Source organism: Plectropomus leopardus, chromosome 5 (genome assembly GCF_008729295.1).
Source record: "Plectropomus leopardus isolate mb chromosome 5, YSFRI_Pleo_2.0, whole genome shotgun sequence".
Taxonomy (NCBI): domain Eukaryota; kingdom Metazoa; phylum Chordata; class Actinopteri; order Perciformes; family Serranidae; genus Plectropomus; species Plectropomus leopardus.
Genome location: NC_056467.1, coordinates 28,111,671 through 28,135,410, shown reverse-complemented (window position 1 = coordinate 28,135,410; position 23,740 = coordinate 28,111,671). Strand labels below are relative to the sequence as shown.

General features: G+C 37.3%; 1 protein-coding gene across 1 annotated transcript in view; it reads left to right on the top strand.

The window, feature by feature from the left end:
• Positions 1–23,740, top strand: part of cntn5 (contactin 5) — a 150,009-nt gene that overhangs the window by 95,054 nt on the left and 31,215 nt on the right. The window contains exons 8-12 of the mRNA XM_042486509.1: positions 2,777–2,879; positions 10,580–10,761; positions 15,911–16,047; positions 16,209–16,338; positions 20,866–21,010. Of these exons, the coding sequence (XP_042342443.1) occupies positions 2,777–2,879; positions 10,580–10,761; positions 15,911–16,047; positions 16,209–16,338; positions 20,866–21,010 (697 nt within the window). The remainder of the gene's footprint in view (positions 1–2,776; positions 2,880–10,579; positions 10,762–15,910; positions 16,048–16,208; positions 16,339–20,865; positions 21,011–23,740) is intronic.

Here is a 23,740-nt window from a genome sequence, read left to right as displayed (position 1 = left end):
TTAAAATAATCTTGGAAAGCCATTGCCTTGAAAAAGAAATGTAAATATAAATATTAAGTTAGCTTAAAATGTAGCTGTATTTACACAATATTGTGAAGTTGTTGCAACTTAGAAATGACAATTTGAATTACCTTGTTCCTTTCAAGTGTTGGCAACTTCAGTAAACTAAATTAATCTGACTTAATTTGATCATCACAATGAGGATTTTGCCAATGATAAAGTTAGGAGATCTGCGAGCTCTGTTTTGTTTACATGTTTAAGAATATGAAAATATGACAGACTAGTTTGTAAGCAGCAGAATACAGATATATAGCACAGTAAACTTGGTTTCTCTAGTTACTAAAACTTAGAAAAAATGATTTAAGTTGCAACAACTTCTAAAAATTCCGCGCATGTAACCAAATTTTAAGTGAACCCAACAATTAAATATAAATAAAACATAGATTTAGATTAATGATTATATGTACTTTCCTTGGCAGTTGGTTTTCTAGATTTTTTAGTAACATCTGCTTGTCAGATTTTACTGCATTGCATGGGGGAAATTAATTGGATTATTTAAGATTATCTATATTTTGCAGCATCTGAATTTGTAAAAGCCAGAAACCTAAAAAAATCTGTTTATGAAGGTTTGTATTATTTGTTCTGGGTTTTTTGGGTTTTTTTTAACAAGGTCTCAAAAGTTATCCTGCATTAGTGCCTGTGTATTAGTGGATCAGAGAGCCAATAAAATACTTACTTTTTCAACATGTAAAGCATGTAGTCCCAGTAAATTTCAGGATAGACATTTCACTCTGAAATTGGTTCACAGAGGAACAAAGCACAACAAAAAAATGTAATTTTCATGTGATTAATAAATGAAACTGGGACATAAAATATAAAGCTATACTACAAATGAGAGCCGTTAATGTTTTAGCACAATGCTCCAAGACATTATTTCTTTCAATTCTGTCAGGTCCAGCCACTGAGACTGAATATGATATTGAATATACTATGGCATGAGCCAGTGAAATATTGCAAATTCATTATATGTGAAGGGCTGCTTTGGAGCTATAAATGTTGAGAATGAGATTGAAATTGAAAAGTTCTTTGAAACAAATATCATAAAACTCCTTTTCCATACATAGTGGGCCACAATTCAATAACCTTGCTCCTTTGCAGCATTCATTTCATCACATAAAAAGTGTCAGGTACACGTACGAGCTGTAATGGTTTCTCAAATGTCATGCCGGTCATTTGTCTTACTGATCATATGTGTTACAGCGCACGTTGAGCAGCACCGCGTATGGTCTAATGTGTCTTGTTGTGACTGCAGAAAGGTGCAAGGGTTAGCAGTATGTCCCTCACATGGAATGATTGTGTGTACATTCAACATCCTTCTGTAAAGAGTAAAGGGCTCATGTAATATTCATATCGCAAACTCCTATTTAATAAGACTGATAATAGTAATTAGATCCCAGATGAAGGTGTTTTCCTTTGATACTCCAAATTTGCTCAATGCCATCTGACATTGTTCTGGCAAATGGATATAAATGGCCACCTTAACGTACAGATGAATAAACAAAGAAAGCATGTCCTCGGGCTATGACTTAGAGCTGAGGTGTTAGTCATAGCAGCACTTAGCAAGACTGATAATGCTTTATCACTTGTGTCCTTCGCAATGTGTTGGGGAATTGTAGAGTGGCTTACTAACTCTTGAGGACGATACACTACGTTTTCCTGTCGTCACTGGAGAATATTTGTTAGTACATCATCTTAATGGTTTGTCTTTGTGAGCTTTTCTACCATTTCTTATACAGTAGACTTTTGGTTGTGCATAGATTGTAATAAGCTGCCTATGCAAAGTTTTGCTCACATGAATGCAGGGCCATAATTAGCCACATAACATGGGGTCCATTTTCAGTTTACACCTTCTTTGTCCCAACCCTCGAGGGTGCTCTGGGGGTAACTGACCCAAGGAGAAATGTTTTAAAACCTAACACCTAAAACTAACCATTTTAGAGCATTTTGGAAAAAAAAATCTTTAAAAAAATCTTAGATCGGGGTAGGGCTGGGCTATAAATCGAATATATGGAACAAGTGGTAGTGGCGGTAGTATGAGCAGGTGAGGCATGTGTTTTCCTATCTACAGAGCTCTGATTGCGACAATTCAGTCACATTTTGCAACCTTGGAGCACAAGTGTGACGTGGTAATCTTATTAATTCCAATATAAAAAAATAATACTAATTTCTTAAAATGTCATGTACCTTGTGTTTAACTTGGCTTATCCTGTTTATGCTTTATTCCAATATGCTGCTCTGCTTTTTGCACTGATAAAAAAAGTTTAAAAAAGACATTGTGTAGTTGCTCTGTTTTTGATCTAAACCAGTGTAAAATAAAATAAAATAAAATAAAAAAAACAACTTAAACACTATAAAGCAAAGGTGCATAGTTGAAAGAAATGCCAAATGGTGTGCATAATGTGCAGTCCCACACTTGTACACTGGGAGATTCAATTCACTATGTGTCTCTTGAGAGGCCTTTACATCAGAAATCCTCCAGGAAATTTTGATTTGCTGCTACATTTTTTTCCTCTTCAGTAGTTGCTAACATATTCATAAAACAGGAAGCAGGCCAATAGGAAGTGAGCCTCTCTATTATATTTCAAGTCACCATGCCCGCTGTCTGTGTAGCACACTGCAAGAAAAGATGGAGATGATGGGAAATGGGGGGGGTAAGTAGTGGTTTCAATCTGCTTGCTTCTTATGTCTGCAATTCCTCTTTCTTAACCTTTTTCAGGTGTCATGGGTGAATATGAGCCCAAAATTGAAGTGCATTTCCCTACATCCGTCCTGGCTGCCAAAGGAGTAACTGTCAGGCTGGAGTGCTTCGCTCTGGGAAAGTAAGTAAACCAGGACATATTGCACAAATATAGGCAATTGTTTATTATAGCAGTATTATATTAATCACCAGGAACAGTAAACTACAGCCTATCACAGCTCCCTTGCGAAGGGATCCTTTAGATAATACTGCTTGTGTTTTTCTCTCTTCTTTGAATTACATTATTCCATTACCTGAAAGGGAACCGGGCATATCTTGTCTTGAGGCGCGATGTTAAGTGAGTGTAGAGAAGTGCAGCATCGTAGCTCGGCTGTTAGATGGCATGTTAGCGCACGGGGGGAAGACTGAATAGGGAATTCAGCCCTAGGGACCCATGTGTTCTCATAATTGAGAGCCCTAATGTATCTGTGTTTCCTGGGTGCTTTCAGGCTCTGTCATGAATGTAGAAAGCCAAGGTTATGTCTATGGAAAAAATGAAATTGGTAATAGTTGTCTGCCAGGAGGGAAAACACACTTTTGTCCACTGAGACTTCAACCCAAAACCACTTACCACGGTTACTAAAGTTAGCATTGCTGGCTTCATGCTTCACACTACTATTGCATTTTTAAATCAAAAGTATATAAAGAATATATTATTTTTATCTATTTTTCATTGAAATAGAAAACTAAAAGCAAAACATTTTCAAACTGCTCCTCTCTAAAGCAAGGTTAAAGTGGTGTCTGACATTACAAGAAATATTTTTTATTGTACAACATAATCTTTTATCAACCCTGCTCCATTTTGTTTATAATTATTCAGCATGAATTATTCAGTGCTGACTCCTATCTTAAGTGCAAACAGTCTCTAATCTACAGAAGACTAAGGACCTCATAATTGTTTTCTTTGATTTAAATTAATTATCCACATTATGTTTAGCCATTTCCTAAATATATAGACACTGCATTACAGTCTTACACCCTTTTGTTTTTCCTATCAAGCTGAGCAGGAGTGTTTGGATGCTTGTAGAACAGCTGAGCAGCGTGCTCTGTGCTTCCCTCAATGAAGTAATTTGTTCATGATGGCTTTCAGTCAGACAGTGATGCCAGTGACTTACCCTTTCACATAGAGATGAATGATTTATCAATGCACCCTATTAAGAAATGCCAGTCTTTATATAGCTCTGAAAATGAAGTTAAAATGGGTTTTGTTCTGCTGTTGATCAATATTTATGATGGCACCACTCGCTAAGACTGGGCAGAAAAGCTCTTTGTGTGTGTGAATGCCAGAGCTCCTTGATATGATTGTCTGTTGTGATATTTACCCGTGACGGTACTCTGTAGGCCACAGTCAAGGGCAAAGAGAACAATGAGACGATGAAAATGAAAAAGAAAAAGAGAACAATAAAAATAGTCTAATAGTTTTGCACTCTTGTCACCTCATAATGTTGTAATGCTTAGTAATGACTCCAAGAGTGATAATTACCTCCCCCAGGCATAACCCTGGAGGGGATCATATGCATTTGGTTGTGTGTGTGCACGTCTGTCTGTCTGCAGCGAATCACACAAACTTTTTGATCAATCAGCCTCATATTTAGTGTGCACATATATGGATTTAAGCTCAAGGACCTCTTGTGGTTACGGTAATTAACAATTGTTGCACGTCCACAACTAATCTCTCATACTACTGTACCAGTTGGCCTAATGTTTTATGTGCACATTTATGAATGTGAGTTTAAGGACCTCTCATGGTTGTTGTGATTTACAATTATTGTCTGTCCGCAGCTTATTTTGTAAATTACTAGACTAGTCAGCCTAATTTTTTATCTGGAAATTAAGGAATGTAGGTTTAAGGACCTCTCATGGTTGCTTTAATTTCCAATTGTTCTCTGTCCACAGCTAATCTTGCAAACTACCAGACCAACCAGCCTAATATTTTATGTGCACACTTATGACTGTATGCTCTAGGACCTCCAGTGTTTGTGGTGAATTGATAATGGATGGATAATTGACTGACAATTGTTAAAAAAAAAAACAACATTTTATTGACTATTTTTTCCATCATTAACTGCTGACTCCTTACTCCTCCTAACTGTCTGTCAGGGACTCAAAAACTGACATCCACAGAAAATTTGGGGCTCTTTTTGAACCAGAGCATTTGCAGATTAAATCCATATCTAATATATTATGGTCCACTAAAGTAAGGAACAATACAAGCTGAACTGTTTTTGTTATCTTTACTGCCATCTTGACTGTCAGGAAGCCAAGAGGAACAAAACTTCTGCACCGTGCTTGCGCTGCCGTGGCTGCGTCTCAATTTTGTCCGGTCCGTTGCACATTTTTATACCACATCAGGAATGTTTTAGAAGCACTAGCAGACTTGCAGATTTTGTTGATTTGGTGATTTTTTTCTTTTGTATTTGTGCTTCCATCAGTAAGTAGGCTATGTAGTTGTAAATGGTTTCTTTTTCGGGATTTTTTAATTGTGCTTATTGCTAGTCCCCTGCTTAATAGCTTGTAGCTTAGAGACAAAGTTACTCTGTGAAAACTCTGTGAAATGCGCTGCGGCTCTGTCAAAAATAGATGAGGCGCATATTTTTAGTGGCCCTGAGATGCCTCTAAATTGCGCTGCAGTGCGTTTGCTGGAATTATAAGAATTGTCTAGAGGCGGCAAGATCAGCCAGGGTCGCCGCTTGGCTGCCTGGTGGAGATATGCACTCCGCTGAGTGAACTTTTCTAGTTAATTATGATTTTGTAACTTGTGTGTTCTTATAAGTGTATTTTCATTTTTTGTTTACTGTTGTGGAGCATTACTGCGCTTCTGGTGTTTCAGATTACTTCACATACAGAAAAAGATGATTAAAATCAATTACAACTTTAGTTGGAAAGGGCCAACATTACGGCTCTCCTAATGGACTTATATATTTTATATGTTTGTTAAATAATACATGGGGTTCGTATACATGTCGGTTCTACCCCTTTATAGCCAGCTAATGTAAAATAGTATAATTCACCTAGAGTTAAAAAAAAAAAAAGTATATCCAGGTAGTATGACAGTGAGTGTGTTCAGCTTTTCATAGATGATCTTCTGCCTATAGATCTTCAAACCACAAACTCAGATTTACAAGAAACTGTGGAAAGTGCAGTGCTGTTAGATGCATTAATTTCAATGGGTACTGAAGTATGCAGTGCAAAAGGCCTTGTACATTTGATGGGTTACACATTCTCCCACTCATTTCCACTTAAAATATAATATGTGGCATGTGGTAGATGCTTTCATCCAAATTGCTTTAAGAGTAGTGGATATAGATATAGTTTTAGTTTCAGTGACCCCAGAGGGAATCAGACTCTTGAAACCCTTGCAGTCATTGAGCTATGCAGGGCCGCACATTGTCAGCAGCAACAGAAAGTGCCTCTTAATGACACCACATTTTTATACTCTTGGTTTAATGTCTTTGAAATACTGTTATTTTTGCTCATACAGGTAAAACTTGGCTTTGTGTTTCAGGTAGATTCAGCTTTAAAAAAAAGTGTAGAATTTCCTAGAGGGGCTAAAAAATTGCAAGCTTAGCAAATGAGTTAAATGGGCAAGTAATATCTAAATTTTAATGATCTGAGGCAAACCAATTCCGCTATATTTTCGTATTAGATTTAATTTTCAACCTTTATTATGGAACAAGTCCAGATGAGGGCACAGCAATTGTGTGGAATGCTAATTAAGATGTAATCTACAGAGCTCGCCTTTGGGCACATTCTTAAATTAAAAACGGTAACACGTTACATAAACTCTGGTCATACAAATCCACAGTATTAGTGTATGAAATACTCAGTTTGTACCCTTTGATAAAATTGACATTAGCCCAGCTTCAGAGCCAGGGAGTTAATGCCAACAGTTTCACACAGAAGAGACTGACAGGCAGTTCTTCGTTTCTAAACAGAGTGAGCCTATTCCCCCTGCACACCCCCAGTCCTGTGAACACGTACAGGCTTGGTGCTCATTATTCAGCTCCAAAGAGAAATCCAGCCACACACTCTGGAAGATTCACCCTCATGTTCCAGCCCCTCTAAGTCTCTGTACATTTGCTGTGTTCTCTGGCTGGTTGAGAGTTTATTTGGAGCAAAGGTCTCTAGCACAAATCTTCATCAATAACATGTAAGGTAGGGCTTTCTACAACTGCATGTCATATTCATGAGTACAGATTCAGTCTTTATCTGTTGTTAGCATTTTATTTATGTTGTTCTTACACTATACAGGGGCACTGAAATGAAAATGCCAAGTAGGAAGAAATGGATGCACAATTTACCACAGATATTTGATTTTTCCTCAGGCCACAGATTTCACCTTGTAACCGTACTGTACCGGGAGGTATTTCTTGTTGATTCATCATGCTATTGAAATGTATAACTGTCTGTACTGCAGATGAGGAGATACTATGATGACAGTGACATATGGTAGTTTTTCTTAGTCCTGTTGCCAGGGGAAAATGTTGGCATTGGTCATGTCTGAAAACCACAGATATGTTAGATTTGTACATTTCTATCAGTCATATCAACATTTCTAGTGTAGTTTTGATTCCATTTAAATGAGTTGACATTGTCATCACAAGGTGGAGGGGATGGTGGGTGCTGTGAAACTGAGGTGAGATAGCTGCAGCTGCAGACCACAAACCACAAAATTGCAGCATTTACAGTGGCTATTGTGCCAATGAAACTGAATCTTTTTAGTGAAATATTGGTGCATTTCCAATGGTGATTGTGTCCCCCAAAGCTTTTTTTTTTAGCAAGACATTGGGAACATTTTTTTGCACGATTATGCCACCAAAACTGGGTCTGTTTTAGACCTCACTGCATTCCTAGCTGTGATTGTGGCACCAAAGCAGGTGTTGTTCAGCAAGATAATGGTGGCATTTCCACTGGCAATTGCTCCAGCAAAACTGGGTGTTTTTAAGCAAGATGTGGGCGGCATTTTCAACACAATTGTGCCAGCAAAACTATGTTTTTTAACGAGAATCAGTAGCATTTTTAGTGTGTTTGTGCCACCAATACTAGTTGTTGTAATTATGCCAGCAATACTGGGGGGTTTTGAGCAAGTCAACTGCGGATTTTTGTAAAATAATTGTGCCACCAGGATTTTAATAAGATATCAAAGGCATTTCCAGCACAATCATGCCACAAAAAACGTGTGTTTTTTAACCAGAAATCGGCAGCATCTTGAGCTTGATTGTGCCACCAACAGGATTTTTCAGCGAGACATTGGTGGCACATCCAGTGAAATTTTGGCACCAAAATGGAGTATTTTAAGTCAAAACATGATCATTTCCTGACCATAACTAGGAGGTTTTTGTGCCTAAACATAAATCTTAATCATGAAGACAGAGTTGTGCAAACCTGACATTTTAACATACACAATAACTTACTAATGTTTCATATCTGTGGCTGGCAGAGACATACAATGCCAGTGTTTATTCTGGCACACTCTTGTTTCAGACAGCATTTGACTGGATTTTTATGACAAATTAAAATAGGTGAATTATACTTGTCAGGGATAAACTGGAATGCATGTTACATAAATATTAATCAGTGAGTGATGTAACCATCTATGAATGTGCTATCATACTTTATGATGGATTGTGTTATATTAAGAAAAACATTTGTTTTTCCACATTTTGGGGGGTCATGACATTATTTTTACTGATAGAACTTGGTTCCCAAATTTATGTGCAGAAATGTGCTGCTCTAATAACTGAGCCTGTTTGACTATTATTCAGTATGCTGCTTCACAGCATCGGTGATGCGAGGAAACCTTAAAGCATGCTGTAAGGTAATGAGTTTGCTATTCAAAAACACAAAATAAAAGAAAATGTTTTAACCAATATTCTACAAAGAAAATATGGGACAAAAAACTCCTGTCCAAAATCAAAGAAACCCTTTGTGAAGAAATGCTTTGTTTAATACAAAATATGCTCTGAATCCTAATTTGAGTCCACTGCAGCCTACGGAGAGCACTTCAGTGTCCTTGTGAATTTTCGAACAGATAAAAAAGCTCAGGGATGTAACATTTCCATCTTGGCTAAATGATTGATGGGTTCACTAGAGGTTCGTATGGTGTCACATTTCCATCTTCCAGACACCTGTCAAATCTAGTTGTCATACAAGAACACTGCTGATCCGGAGTCAGACATTCACTCTCTCTGCATGTGCACGTCATCTATTATAAGGATCTATAGGTCGATCCATAATAAACAGGAATCATAAAAATCTCTTGGTGGTTATTAGTCTGAATCCAGTATTGTCCTGGTCCCTCTGAAACCAGGGCTCTAATGTGTGGGCCATTCGTACAGTGAATATGTCATGAGTGGTCAGAAGGTCAGTGGTTTACATGTAGAGCAGAGCCAACATTAAATACCCATCACAGTCTGTCTATACGTTATTAGAAATTAAGGACCTCTGGAGTCTCTAGGTCCTTGCTATCATTTTAAAATATCTAATTATTGGGAAAAAAAACAAATAACTATTATTTTCATTAATGATTATTCTATTAGTATTTGTATGCCTCCGTGCCGGTAATAGCCATTTTCGGAGGTATGATGTTTTAGAGTTTTCTGACCAATTCTCTAAAACAGTGGGGGGGGGGGGTCTGTAATGCTGTGTTCACGTGAAATCCGTCAGATGGTAGTCGACAGACTGGCGAGACCTCCTGGACAGCAACAAGAAAAACAGAAAAAATCCAACAGAATGTCAGCAAGGCAAAATACAATAGGCATGATGATATATTGCGATGGTGATGTGATTTTTTTTTTTTTTGAATAATCAATTAAATAAAATTATAAAATTGTCTATTATTTTTTGCAATTTTGGAGCAATTAACATAGCTATAAAAGAAAGATTTCTCTTCAATTTCTAATGCAAACTTAAAATGATCGTTACATTCTATATTACCCACCTGGTATTCCACCCAGCTCAGTGCCGATCACCTCCCATGTGTCTGCTTTTCTTGTAACATCTCTGTAGGGTTTCAAATTTAGATCATACAATTCTGGGTGTTGGTGCACCAAAATTACTAGCTTTTCGTTGTCAAGATCAGCCATGTTTTCTCCTTGTTGAGCTGCGCAATATGCGGTTGAAAATTTTGTTCCAGAGGACAGCAAATTTTTTTTTTTTTACTTTGGAAGCAGCGCTGTCTGCCTTTGCCGTTGCCGGTATTCTCCCCAGTGGCCTCGCCTAATTTTACCATTCTGCTCTCGTTCACTAAAATGACATCCAGTTTGACATCTACCGTCTGCTGGATTCCATGAGAAAGCAGCATAAGTGCAACTTAAGTGGTTCATGGAGGCATACAACCAAGATGGTAATTCTAGTTTTTCAATGAGTCATGTAGTCAAGGGAAAGGGTGAAAATACTCACAACAATTTCCTAAAGCTCACAGCGATGTCTTATTAAAATTAAGTCAGCATTAAGCATGAGTGGAGCCTTTTTTTCCACATATAAAAAAGACACTTTAAATTTAAATGTAGAGTAAAGAAAATCTGTCAAGGTTATATATTTTAAATAGTATTAAGGTGAAGGTAAATGAAAATATGACTTTAATTATTGTAATGAGGTCATTGTCAGATGAAAAATTTGTTTTCCTTGACTGTTATGTTCTCATGTTCAAGAAAAAAACATTATTATTATCAATAGTGAATTGCACCACTGCAGCTCACACCTATACTGTGTGTAATTACGGCTTGTTCTTACACTGTATTGTTGGGTACACTGTATAATCCCACTCCTCTCTCCTCACAGTCCAGTGCCAACAATCACATGGAGGAAGATAAATGGCAACATCCCCAAAAAAGCAAGACTTCGGAAGTCCCAGGCTGTGCTGGAAATTCCCAACATTCAGCTGGAAGACTCAGGAACTTATGAATGCAAAGCCGAGAATCCAAGAGGAGGCACTGCTTTCAAAGGACATCTACAGGTCTACAGTAAGTCTCAGCATACATTCATTCTCTTTTAATGTGATAGTCTTTTGCCCTTTATTCAGTCATCAAGGTCAGATTTCACTGCACAATCATCAATATCTATAGATAAAGTAAATGAAACAGTAATTATGCAATCAGTAAAATTCATCTTTATCTTCATCTTTTTGGTAAAATGATTATGATACACTCAAAATACAAGTGTAGGTAGGTGGAGAGGAAAACAAAGCAGGATATTTAATCTTTAAATATCATCAGCATGGCTTATCATGACATCCCTAGTCTGAATATGATAGTCTAAATGGCAGTTGCAGAAGAATTTAACTTTCTAGATTCATTTTGGTTGTTCTGCACAGTTTCCAAGGATTTTTCATGATATAATCTTTTGTAGTTACAGTATTCTCACATTCAAGCCTGGGGACCAGTCCTTGTCCCCCATGAAATTGCTGAACACCTGTTTCTAAATATTTTTATTTTTACAAAACACATACATTTAAGTTAACAGATAGGAATCATCAGTTTAAATTGAATAAGTATCAGTTATTTGGAATATCAGTAATTAGGGCCAAATTGTCTTGATTGATCTCTTCTCACATTTGAATGTTTTTTAAAATCAAATCTTTGCTTAGAGTTTTGTATGTACAGTGGTTACATATCAGTATCAGAACAGGTTTTTCTTAGTTTTCTAATCTATGCGAGGTACAAGTAAGTGTGCTGAATTACTACCTTTATCCATTATCATAGACGAGGGTTCATGTCCTCCATCCCTCTCTGTCTGTGCCGTGTGCACAGGCCCAGGATAATGGACTGCCTCAGCCTTGGTGGGACACATTTTCAAGGCCCTGCACTTCTTGGCAACCTCCATTCTGTTGACATCACAAGGAGAATAGGAAGCTAATTTGTAGCAGCCTCACGCTAAATGTAATTTACACAGGTCAGCTGGAAGTTTGAACTTGCATTGTGAGGGAGCCCTTTCTGACCATAATCATTCAATCACACCACACACACACACAAAAGTATACTGGAGGAGCCATATGCAAAGCATAGCGAAAGTCGTGCTTGGCATGTTACTGTAAGAGCAGCAGCTTAATGGTCGTGTTTTCCTCCACTTTGCACACATTGTATAAGAAATACACCACTGGAATGTACATACTTGGGTCTGGCAATTTGTGTAATACTTTACATCAGGGGTCTTCAACGTTTTTCAGGCCAAGGCCCCTTTATCTGAACGAGAGATGGAGCTGGGATATGTAATAACTGAATATGTAAGAAAAAAAAATATACTGGTACTACAATAACGTGTTGATTGACATAAAGTGCCATTAATAATATTTTTTTTAAATAATATTTTTCGACAGATTCCTATATTTTATGATCATATTTTAATGTTAAACATACATATGGAATGCACAGTGATTTAGCGCTGGTTAGGGAGCTCACATGATTGCAAGAGGACCTATTAGCCCATCATCAGTATTGTGTGCTGCAGGGAGATGCTTTTTTTTTTTTTAATGAACAGGCTCATTTATCTCTGCTTATAATATTTTTACTCATTTGTATTTATTTATATTTTTAGACATATTCTATTTTTTGAAAAAAAACAAAAAAAAACAGAAAATCTCATGTAATAATTTTGTGGCCATTTTGTGGGTAAAAGAAAATGAAGATAAAGTAAAACGTGTTAAAAAGTAATGGCTGTCGGAGCTGGTGTTCTTTCTGAGCTCTGTGCACACTGCAAGAAGAATTTGTTTTAACTTTAAAAGAGTTAGAGTCTGTCCTGCCTTAAATTTTTAAGATGACTTAGCTGATGATTACTTGTCTTGTAAATTCAGTTAAGTTAACATTTTAAGGCAGCCCGCACTCTAGCATTTTTAACTTAAAACAATTAGTTTCTTTTTACGGTGCATTTTAAGCTTTACACATTGACTGATTTGTTGTGGTTTATCACAATAATTATACCATGCCATTATGGATAACTATTAAGCTAAACTAAAGAAATTTTCTAGAAACAAATGGGCTGTTCAGTTCCGGCTGCACATGTTATTTTAACATTTTATACTCATTTTTATCATCAACATTCTAATTGTAGTGCTCAGCTTTTTCATTGAATGTCACCATGACTGTTTATAAATGTCTCATTTCAGCATAATGACACTTTAGAACAAAAAGTATACTTAGTATACTAAGGAGATTGGAATAAAAGGGTGGGAATGGTTCGGGTTGCTGACCGACTGATTAATATTCTTCCCCCTTCACAAGACTGGCTGAATGTTCCAGTAAAAGGTCCTTGTAAATTTTATATTCTTGTAAATGTACAGAATTTGAAAAATGCACCACCACATGCGGTCGAAAACCCCAGTAGATGGAAAGAGACTACAAGATGAAAAGAAAGAACATACGGCCTATACAGTGCTCAGATCTGGAGTTGTGACAGATTCTTTGCAGCATGTGGAGTTGGACAGGAGTGGAGGATGCAGCCATGGAAACACAAGCAAGCAGCTACAGGCGGAAAGAAAAGAAAGAGAACAAAAAAGGCTTCATGGTTAAGGGGCCCCCAGGAAAGGCAGTTGCCTGGATTACCTATGCCATGAGCCAGGTATGCGAGTGGAAGGAGAAAAAAGAACATGTTCAGGAACATGATACAAAAAAAGCATAAACATGATCCACACTTGGAGAAGATGATGCAGCTCTGGGCTCCTTCAGAGTAAACCTCTTCTGCATTTTATGTTAATAAAAGAATATTAATAATTAAATCAAACTTACTGAATGGGTTTCTGCAGTTAATAAGGATGTCTGCTTGGTAGTGCTTGTTGGACTTGGCATCACAGGTTTTACTCCTGCATAATCCTGGTCTCAGAAGCAAACCCTGGATGTTTTCTCTGGTACACCATTTCAAATTTCCCCCTCCTTTCTTTGAAGTGTGCCTGTGAGCGAGCACCTCATTAGAATAGGTTTGCATTTTCCTTCAGTTGTTCAGGGTTAAAGAGCATAATAAGGAACCAGGGAAGAAAAAAAAAGATGTCTTATTTCCAGTACATCGTGTGATTTATAAGTTATCTGTGGTAAGTGCAGTGCAAAAATACATTAGCAATGGATGTCAAGATGTCAAGGGTGGACTCAAGGATTTTTAACAAACATCAGTAAACAGCATCAGTGACAAACATCAAAAGACTGTAAAGTGAAACAAAAACAAAATGTGCCAAATAAAAGCACAGCTGATAGAAGAGAAGGTGTAAACAAATAATTTAAACACACTGCAATAAAGTATTATTGAAAATAATATTTTATGATAAATACTCCATGCTTTTTTTTCTCCTCTACCATACATGTGCAACTTTTACAACAGTAGCATTGAGGGATTAAAACAAAGTTGTTTAATATTTTCACTGTCTAAGGGGAGCTAAGCCCCTTTTAAAAACTTCATATTTATGTTAGTCCTATAATCTAAAACAGTCCAAAAATATTAGAAAGAAATGTCTCCCAAATCCAAAAACAATAATTTATTATTATTTTACTATAATTTAAATTTGTGATGTCATAGGGTATAAAGTCTGAGCCATATACAATAAATTGGGAAATATATTATAGATGATAATAAGAGTACCCAGGAAAAGGTTCTAAAAAAAGACTACCACTTATGGGTAGACCACTGGCAACTGATTTCAATAGCAAGGATATGTAAAATTACCAAACTTGTTTATGTCTGTTGTCAAATTCAGCTGTAACTGTAACATTTAGAGATATTCAGATAAAAATGGGGTCTGATCAATATGTTGATCAATAATACGTTTCTGCCGTGCATATTTTATGTACTGTGTTGCTTCACTAACATCTTTATAAACCAAATTGGAACGAAAGCTAAGCAATGTACTGCTTTAGATGGGGGCCACAACAAAACGCACATTAGCCACCTAGACAAAGTCCTACCTAATTAGTTAATATCAGTGAAAGTGTGAGTTTTATTTACACTTTACAGTTTACACTAACCAATGGAGGCAGCAGTAAACCAGCAACTGTAATGTTCAGTGAAGTAAATTGCTGTTTTTGTCAAACGAGTCTGGCGGCTTTGAATTTATGGCTTCAGTTCAGTTCAGTTGGAAAAGATAAAGCGATGCAAATATATTTAATATTGCAGACACTTAAACTGATATTGATTTTTTTTTTTTTTTAGTTTGGCCTTTTTTTTTTGGTAGCGAAACTCTGACCAATTTCAGTGCGATTTGACTTTTGTATATGATGCAGTGATTTTTTTTTTTTTCCCAGAAATTACTTTAAACAAATATTGATTTAGTCCATAAAGCTCATTTGGTACAAAAAAGTAAACAAACATTTTGTGGGTCCATTAAAACAGGCTCCCACTCTTTGTCTGTGAAGCACCTCCAGACTTTACACTTTATGAAATCACAAGTCTGAGACTTAAGGCTCTGACTTACTTTTCACATTGAACGTCCGCAGACAGTTGCTGTCACCAGGACGCACACACCGTTCCTTTCACAGTGCTATTTAGACTTGGCCCCTAGCGGGAAATGGGAGGCCCGTGAGGTGAGCTTACCGTCCTCCTACTGCCAGCATCGGGTGAATGTGAGGCTTAAAAATACACCTGAATACTTTGGTCTGTTAAATATCCAACTTAAAATGATCTTCACAGTGGTGCAGTGGCTGTGTCTGGCTTGTTTTGGAGTGGACTATAATTTGGGACAAGCAACTACATGTGTAGTTGGCGTGCTTGCTATGTGTACAGTTAGTGGGGTTACAAAAATGGGCTACACATAGACGTCCTTAAAGGGGTCCCTATGGACCCTTGCGGACATGGTTAGATGATGAAATGTACATCACATGGACCAAAGTGGACCCTTGCAGATGGGCAGACACGGAAACTAGAAATTGGCCCTTAGCTTTTTTGGTTCTGAGAAAGAGTAGCTCATGTTCACAAATTGTAATTGATCTTTACAGGGCCATGGACAGAACATAATATACTTAATTAAGGTGGTGTTCCCTTTTAAAATCAACCTCTTAACTGCGTGTTGACAAGAGTATTTGTGGATGCCTGTTTTTTGTTTTTTTTCTCCTCTAAGTACAGGTGTCCAGACTTGTGCCTTGGGTGGGTTTCAAGGATATATTACTTATTCTAAATCTTTTTTTCTCTGTCTTCAAGCCCTCCCTCAGTGGGTCAGAATGATTAATGATACTCAGATGGATAGTGGGGAGAAGCTCCAATGGGAGTGCAAGGCCATGGGGAGGCCCCGGCCCACCTATCACTGGCTCCGTAATGGTTTGCCCTTGACATCCCAGGTACCTACCTTACTCTACAGTACTCTTTCCTTTTCGATGATTATACCCCCAAACATCTGAATTTTTCCTATGAAACTACACGTCGACTAGATTCACCATTATCATGTGAAGTATATCTATAATCAGATGTGATGTTTTTTAATAATTTCCTCTCATTTCAGGGTCGAGTTGAGATACTGAATGGAGAACTGACCATTCATAAAGTGCAGCAGACGGACTCAGGAATGTACCAGTGCGTTGCAGCAAATAAATATGGAGCCATCTACTCTAATGCTGAACTCAAGATTTTAGGTAATTCCACCTTTTTTTAGTAATTTGAATGAGACAAAAACAAAATAAACATTTTTGTCATTTTTATGTGGCACCCTTTTGGCTAGGCATATATCTTGTTACTCTGCAAAGAACAGAAGTGCAGACTGAGTATTGGCATCTGAATAAGGTACCAGATGATAGGTAACGGAGATTGAAATGCAAGTGGGGAACGCTGAACTGTGAGATGTGCTGATTGCCAATCAATGGTCCCTGATTTAACTCAGGCAGTGGACGGCATGAATAAAAGAAGGACCCTTATGGTTATATTCAGTGAGGTGTCTGCGCACATCTAGTCGAGGAGAGTTTGGAACAGTTCTTCGTTATATCCGAAGAGAATGAAAAGCAATGACTTGTAGGTATAGATTTATACTAATGGGAGCAAACAGTGGAAGAGAGACATCAGTGGTTTCTTTGATGGAGTTTAATGACTCCATTAGGGTCTCATCTGTGCTCTATCGTTGGTCATCAAAGCAAAGCCTGCATCATGATCCTCATTACCTAAGAAAACAAACCTTCACTTTGGGGTGTGACTTTAATCAGGTATTTATTAGTCAGCGTTTGCTATTATTATGTAATACGCAAATATAAGTACGAAATAATTCTACATTTTTTGTGTTTTCATTATTTCAATTGAGTATTTGTATCCTTTTTTTGTAAATAGCAAAATGGGCATCACATACATGGTTGTGACATTTCTGACATTTTTGTCTGTATCTTGGGGGTTTTAAGCTGATGCATTCAAAATGTGATACAACCTAGTTAGACGTGACTGCTGTTAAATGGTGCAGCTGTTATTTCGGTAACACAAACAGAAAATGCATGGTTTAATCTCAAACACAAGCATGAAATGTCACCGGTGCAGGAGAGTTTTAACATGGACTGGGGTAAAATGTAACATAGTTGAAACAACGAGAAAAACGCAAGACATTTAAAGCTTTTTGCTTTATACTATACTACTTACAATTTACATTGTATTGATTAGCATAGCAGCTAATGGAGTTTCCTGTACTCATATGACCCCAGGAACAACAGCAACATTTAACAAAGGTAACGTTACACTGTGATTACAACTCACAAGGTTCAACGACAAAATCATTGCCTTATACTTGACATGTCTCCTCCAAAAGTACAACATGCTAAGGTTATTATCACAAGCCTATGACATTTTACATTGTATAAATTAGCCTAGTGACATGCAGTTTTATGTTACTCATATAAGACGAAGATAAATCACACAAGACTTAAAATGCCATTGTGTGGAAGCTTTATTGTCATCACAATTTATTGTTTCTTGTCTGTGAAATAGAAGTTATTTAAAGCTTTGCCTCCACAAAGGAAAATGGCTTTAAGCTTACAAAAATATACAGGAGGTCTCTGTCACTCCGACATATAGTCAAATAAAATTTCTGGATAACATGTCATCAGGCTATGGTGTTGGGTACGCATCTACGCAGAGCCTACGCCAGAGGTATGACACTGATTTAAAGCAGATCAAAAGCAGCAAATCCTGCTTCACCCAAAATTGTTTAACCACTAAAAAGATATAATAATAATAATTATAATAATGATGATGATGATAATAACAATAATTAAAAACTCTATTGTGCTTTGAAGCACTTTTCATACAAGCAATGCAGCTCAAAGTGCTTCTAAAAATATGCAACACAAAATAAAAATGACAACAAAATTAGACAATCAAAAGACAGTTTGCAATAAACAAAATATAAAAGTCAAGGTAAACATTACAGAGCCCGGTAAAAATGAGAGAATTTACATAAAATTACAATAGTAAGAATTACATTTAATATTGACATAGAATTCATATCATGTCTGCATAGAAACATGAACCTGATTTAACTTTGATTAATTTAACTACAAAACAAGTATTGCTGTTACAAAAATAAAATAGTGTTTTTCCTCATTAATTTGGCTAGGTCTGCCATAGGATGCTAATTCCTTTCATGAGCAATAAGGAATAAATCAAACATGTGCAGACTGAATCGTTTGACTCGTAGCTCGTAGCTTGTTCCTGGATGGAGAAATTAAAAAATTTATGCAACTAGCCCTTGTTACAACTATCCCCTACATGAAAATTTAAGGACACTAAATGCAGAGGAAACTGCTCTTTAGACTTACATGTAAGGCTTCAGGCTAAAGACATAACAGTCGCACTGAATAGCTGTCCACTGTTCTGTGTTGATGCACTATTTTCTCCTTGTCATATTCTATACTGGGATGCATCTGGTGACACCCATTCCCCTCCTGTGTTTCCCAGAGGGACGCTTTGATTTACTGTCTGCATGGCATGCCCTTTTTTGAAGGGGAATCTGTGGCATTTTGAAAATCTTTCTGCAAATGGACAAAGTTTCTTTGTTGAGGATCTATAAAATGTTTGTCCCTGAACCCTCAGATGAAAATGTTGTAAAAGAAGCACTTTCAATTGATTTAATTTACAGTGTTGTCTGCAAGAGTGAGAATTTTAGTAAGCTTTATTTGAGCTGATGAGGAAGTGATTTTGCCTTCCTCAGAGTCACAGTCACAACAATGATATTTGGGAGCCTGTGATGAATGTTTTCATAACTATACCCCCCGGGCATATCTTCCCAGTGACCTGTGCTCTGCAGAGATGTCCACAAGCAAACACTATCAGGACAGATTACATGGCTAATAACAGCCTGCAGATGAGCGATCACCGGAGGCTACACGGGGGCATCGGCTGCCCTCATGCCTGTGATCTTGTCCCAGATCCAGCTCATCTGGGAGGGTGGCGGGTGAAGCAATAAGGGTACCGCTGCCACCAGCTGCAGGCCTGCTCTTATTTTGATTAAAACAAATACACACAGCAACTGCTCTGTTTTTCTGCTGCCTTCCGTGTCTGCAGGGACCTCTGCCACTCAGGCAACTACTCAGCCTCAAAGACACAAGTGTTACAGGGAGAGGGGTCAGCCTGTAGCTACAGATGGGATTGAATTGTCATTGTGTGTAATGTCACCTATAAAGCATCATTCAGGATTTGAATAATCACACTTGACAAAGCCTTGCAGCCTGTAGATGGCCTTGATGTGGAATACAGCTGTACACCAGCACCACATTAACCTTACTGCCTGAAGCCTTATTTAGACCATTAGTGCCTAATGCATTCTCTCGAGCAAGTCATGATTGTTAACATTTTCATATTTATTATTCACTCAGGCAGCCTGGTTAAATATGGGTTAAAATAATTTTCATAAAAGCAGTACAAATCATCCAACCATGAGAGCATTAACATGATGACAGCTATTTAGTAATTAGGCTTAACAATGTATATTTATAGAGATGTGGGTGCTGAATTAGAAAAGAATTAAGACAAAGTATGATACATTATACAGTATATAAAAGCATGTTTAGTCATTGCATGTACAGAGGCATGCTTTGTAATCCCTCACGTGGAAAGCCTAGTTATTACTTTGAAACAAATTAGCATTTTGATCAAGCAGTGCTATGAGTCATGATGTGTCAGTCTAAACCCTGTAGCATTTTTGAAATAATTACTTTGAAATGCCACAGTCGAAGACCTGTAACCAGTGATACATTTATAAATCTACCGCATAATTTCTTAAAAACTGCTTCAAAGAAGTTTGTTTTACCACCAGGGGGCAGAAGAACAAAAACAGAAAGCATTCAGATAGCTCATTGTAGGTGCTGTGCTGACGACAGCTGCTCACATTTTTATACCAGTTTAGTTTTCGTAGTTTGCATGCTAAATGAAGTTAATCATTTTCAGTCAGAAGTCATTTAATTCATTATTTGATCTTTAGATCAATCATTGTACATCTCTTAGAGAACATAATATCTGTTTATATATCTTTACTGATTCAGAAATAAATATAACATGCTTGTTTTGACAAGCACCAAATTTTGGAAATGATAAATCACATATGGCAAGAATATTAGTGGGTTGACAACTTAATCATGCCTCCGCACAGGCAATAGCCATGGCCAGAGGCATTATGTTTGGAGTTGTCTGTTCTAGTTAACACGGCATCCCAATAACGCCTTGAGAAAATGTAATCAGATTTGACACATATGTCCGGCTGGACTCAAGGATGAACTGATTTAATTTGAGTGGTTAAGGGTCAAAGGTCATGGTCACTGTGACCTCATCTGTCACGTTTTTGTGAAGGCGGTATCTCAAGAACATCTTAAGGGAATTTCTTTAAATGTCCAAGGATGAACTGATTAGCTTTTAGTGGTCACTGGTCAAAGATAAAGGTCACCATGAGCTTGCCCATCTCAAGAACACCTAAGGGAATTTCTTCGCCTTTGGTATAAATGTGCGACTCAAGAGTCATGAATGAACTGATTAGAATTTGATAGTCAAAGGTCAAGGTCTCTGTGACTTTTTGGTCCTAAGACATTGATGTAAACTGTATTGCAACTTCACTTGTTTACAGAGGTTTATAACTGCAAGGCAATAATTCTAGTTTTCTTTCTCTTTGTAAATCATTGTGTTTCTGTCTTGTGCAGCCTCTGCCCCCGTTTTTGTCCACAATCCCATACGGGTCATTGCCACACTTGGAAAAGATGTATCGCTAGAATGCAAACCCAGAGCGTCGCCCAAACCAAGGATAACATGGAAGAGAGGAGACAGAAGAATACAGCAAAACAGAAGGTAGGTCAACCTTGTGCAGGTATCATGTTTCACTCTGAAGGCGAAGCAGCTTGTGTGTGAGTGTCTGTGTGTTTGCTAGAATGCATTGTTATATGAAATAATAAAAATATATTAAGTTATTGATCTGAGTAAGAAAATTCTCCAATCACACACAGCTTATGAGAGCCTCGAAGCTGACAAGGATCCATGTATTGCAGGACACCCCAGTAGGCAGGTGTTTGCACCTGGTGCTACACAATAAGGTTGTCATCTTAAACTTTAAAAAAAAAAAACATCCTTGCAAACCTCTCTTTTACTTTTCATAAAATATTGAACACAGTTTGGCTTTATAACATGCTGCATATTGTGAATTTCTATTTTGAGCTACACCAGTCATTTTAATATCTGTGTACATCACCACATTTTTGCCATAGAACTCCCCTGCTGATTGATTTCCAGCATTGTCTATGTGGCTGATTATAACCAGAGATATTGAACAGATACTGTAAATATACAGTATAACTTAGTAGAACTCCTATCTTATTTATAATTCAGCATTCGCACAGTCATGAGAAACTTGGAAAAGTCATTGAATTTTCTAATAGCAATTTCAAGGCCTGGAAAAATTTTGTTTCACAAAGCTGTTTCATAACATATGATGTGTGCATCCAAAATAGAAATCAATATATTGGAGGTCCTGTTTCAGTATCTGTAATGATACCTATAACTTTTATAAACCAGGATTGACGTCACTTTTCATGTAATGCATTAGTTTCTTTGTAAAACACGGATAAAAGGAAATGAGCTACTTGGCAACTTTTCAGCTAATGTTTTTGTACTTTTTACCAATTTCTTGCTAATATCTGGGTCATTTCTACTTAAGTTGCTCATGTCATTTATCCCCCGTTTTTTTTGTTGTTTTTTTTTAAAGGAAATCTGGCCTGGAGTAAATAATAGAATTTATTTTTGCTGTTATGACTGGGATAAACCATTTACATTTCCTTTGCAGGGAGTGGTAGATTTACTGGAGCTCTATGTTATAAACAGTGTCTGCTTTTTTCCCTCTCACAGTTTAGAGAATAGAATATTATGAGAGGAAGTTAATTGCCCTGTAAAATATGTATGAAGTCATGAAATGTTTGTCTCCCTTAGTTATATTTATATTGTTTTTCATGATAGTTTTGTGGCATGACTTCAAGTATTATCACTCCGGCTCGGGCCCTTCAGGAACTGTATACGTGTCTTGTTGTAACACATCACAGTTTCATTACTGTAACTGAAATTAAGTGTCACTACTAGAATAAAACACCTTAGGTACTGGGGAAGCTCTGGAGACTCAGTGGCAACCCCACCTCCTTCTCAGGGAGGCTGACAATTTAGAGCGTGCAATTGCATTTGGAATTCACATGCAGTTTGATGCATCATCTTTTATGAGAAACACCCCTCCGTTGCACCTAGAGGGGGGCTGAGAGGAGCGAGGGTCCATCAATCAAACTGAGCGACACTGCTGAAATTATCAGTCACTGCTGAGCATCCCAAGTTTTGAGTGAGAGAAGAAGACCTTTGTTTATCAGCCAAGATTCAGCTGTCTGTTCAGCAGCCTCGCAGCAAGGGCAGCCAGCTGATAATCAGATCCTTGGTGTGTTGCTCCTTCAAACACGCAAATCTTCATGGGTCTAACAGGTGAGCAGAGGCACAGTACTCAGGGATTAGTTTTACATGCTAATTTCAGAGGTTGGTGCAAATATTTCATTCTCCATCAAAAGACAAATGGTCCTCAGAGCTAATTTTGGAGATCCATTTTCAATAAAAGAGCTGGTTTCAGTAAAACTGATGGATGGGGATAAGTTAGTGAGTGTGTTGCCCTAAAATGGTGATTAATGACCCTGGCTTGTCTGGATCTGATAAAGCCTTTGAGGTATTTGTCAAACCCCTCACAAATCTATTTTTCAGTGTTGTTGGCTTACACTGCGGGGAGATTCATACCTGTCCGAACACCTTGATCTTGTTTTTATCTGACTTCAGATGAAGTTGTGTCTTAAGAGAGTAGAAAATTTTTCACAAACAGTATCGGCAAAGCAGTTAGTTAATTTAGGCACACAGAGTCATTTATCATTCACTATTACATGCTGGAATTACACATGTACAGCATGTGGTCCATTTTCTTTACAGACTCAAAGAATTTCTACATTCAGACTATTCTTTTTTTCTCCGCAATCTCTTTATTGAATTTTTTAAATAAAACTGTTCAAAAAATAAAGTAATAACGGGTTATTTCAGTCGAGATGACACAAAAGTGTCAGTGGTAAGCAAGATACAAGCAATATAAAAACAAGACAGGACTAAGACAAGACAGTTACTACAATTTGAATCAACATTCAGATTCCTCTTAAAGGGACAGTTTTTGTTTTTTTTTCCTAGAAATCATGGCCCGGTTACTCACGATAATCTACAGACCTTGTTCTGAACTGTGTCATGTAGGAACTTTGTACTCTTCATACGCTTCATTCTTGAGTAAGCCTCTTCGGCTGAGCTATGACATTAGCTAGCTCAGTGGTGTTAGGAGAGGCAATAGGTGTACCCCTCCCTCTGCGCAGTGATACGGTTGCTTGATGAGAAAAAGATAAAGAAAAAAACCATACATGAAACATTGGAAACATGTCCTACATTTGGATTATTTTGAGTAACCGGGTTATGATTTTTGGAAAGAGACAATGCTGTTGGGGTTTTTAAAATTAATTTTTTGGTGTT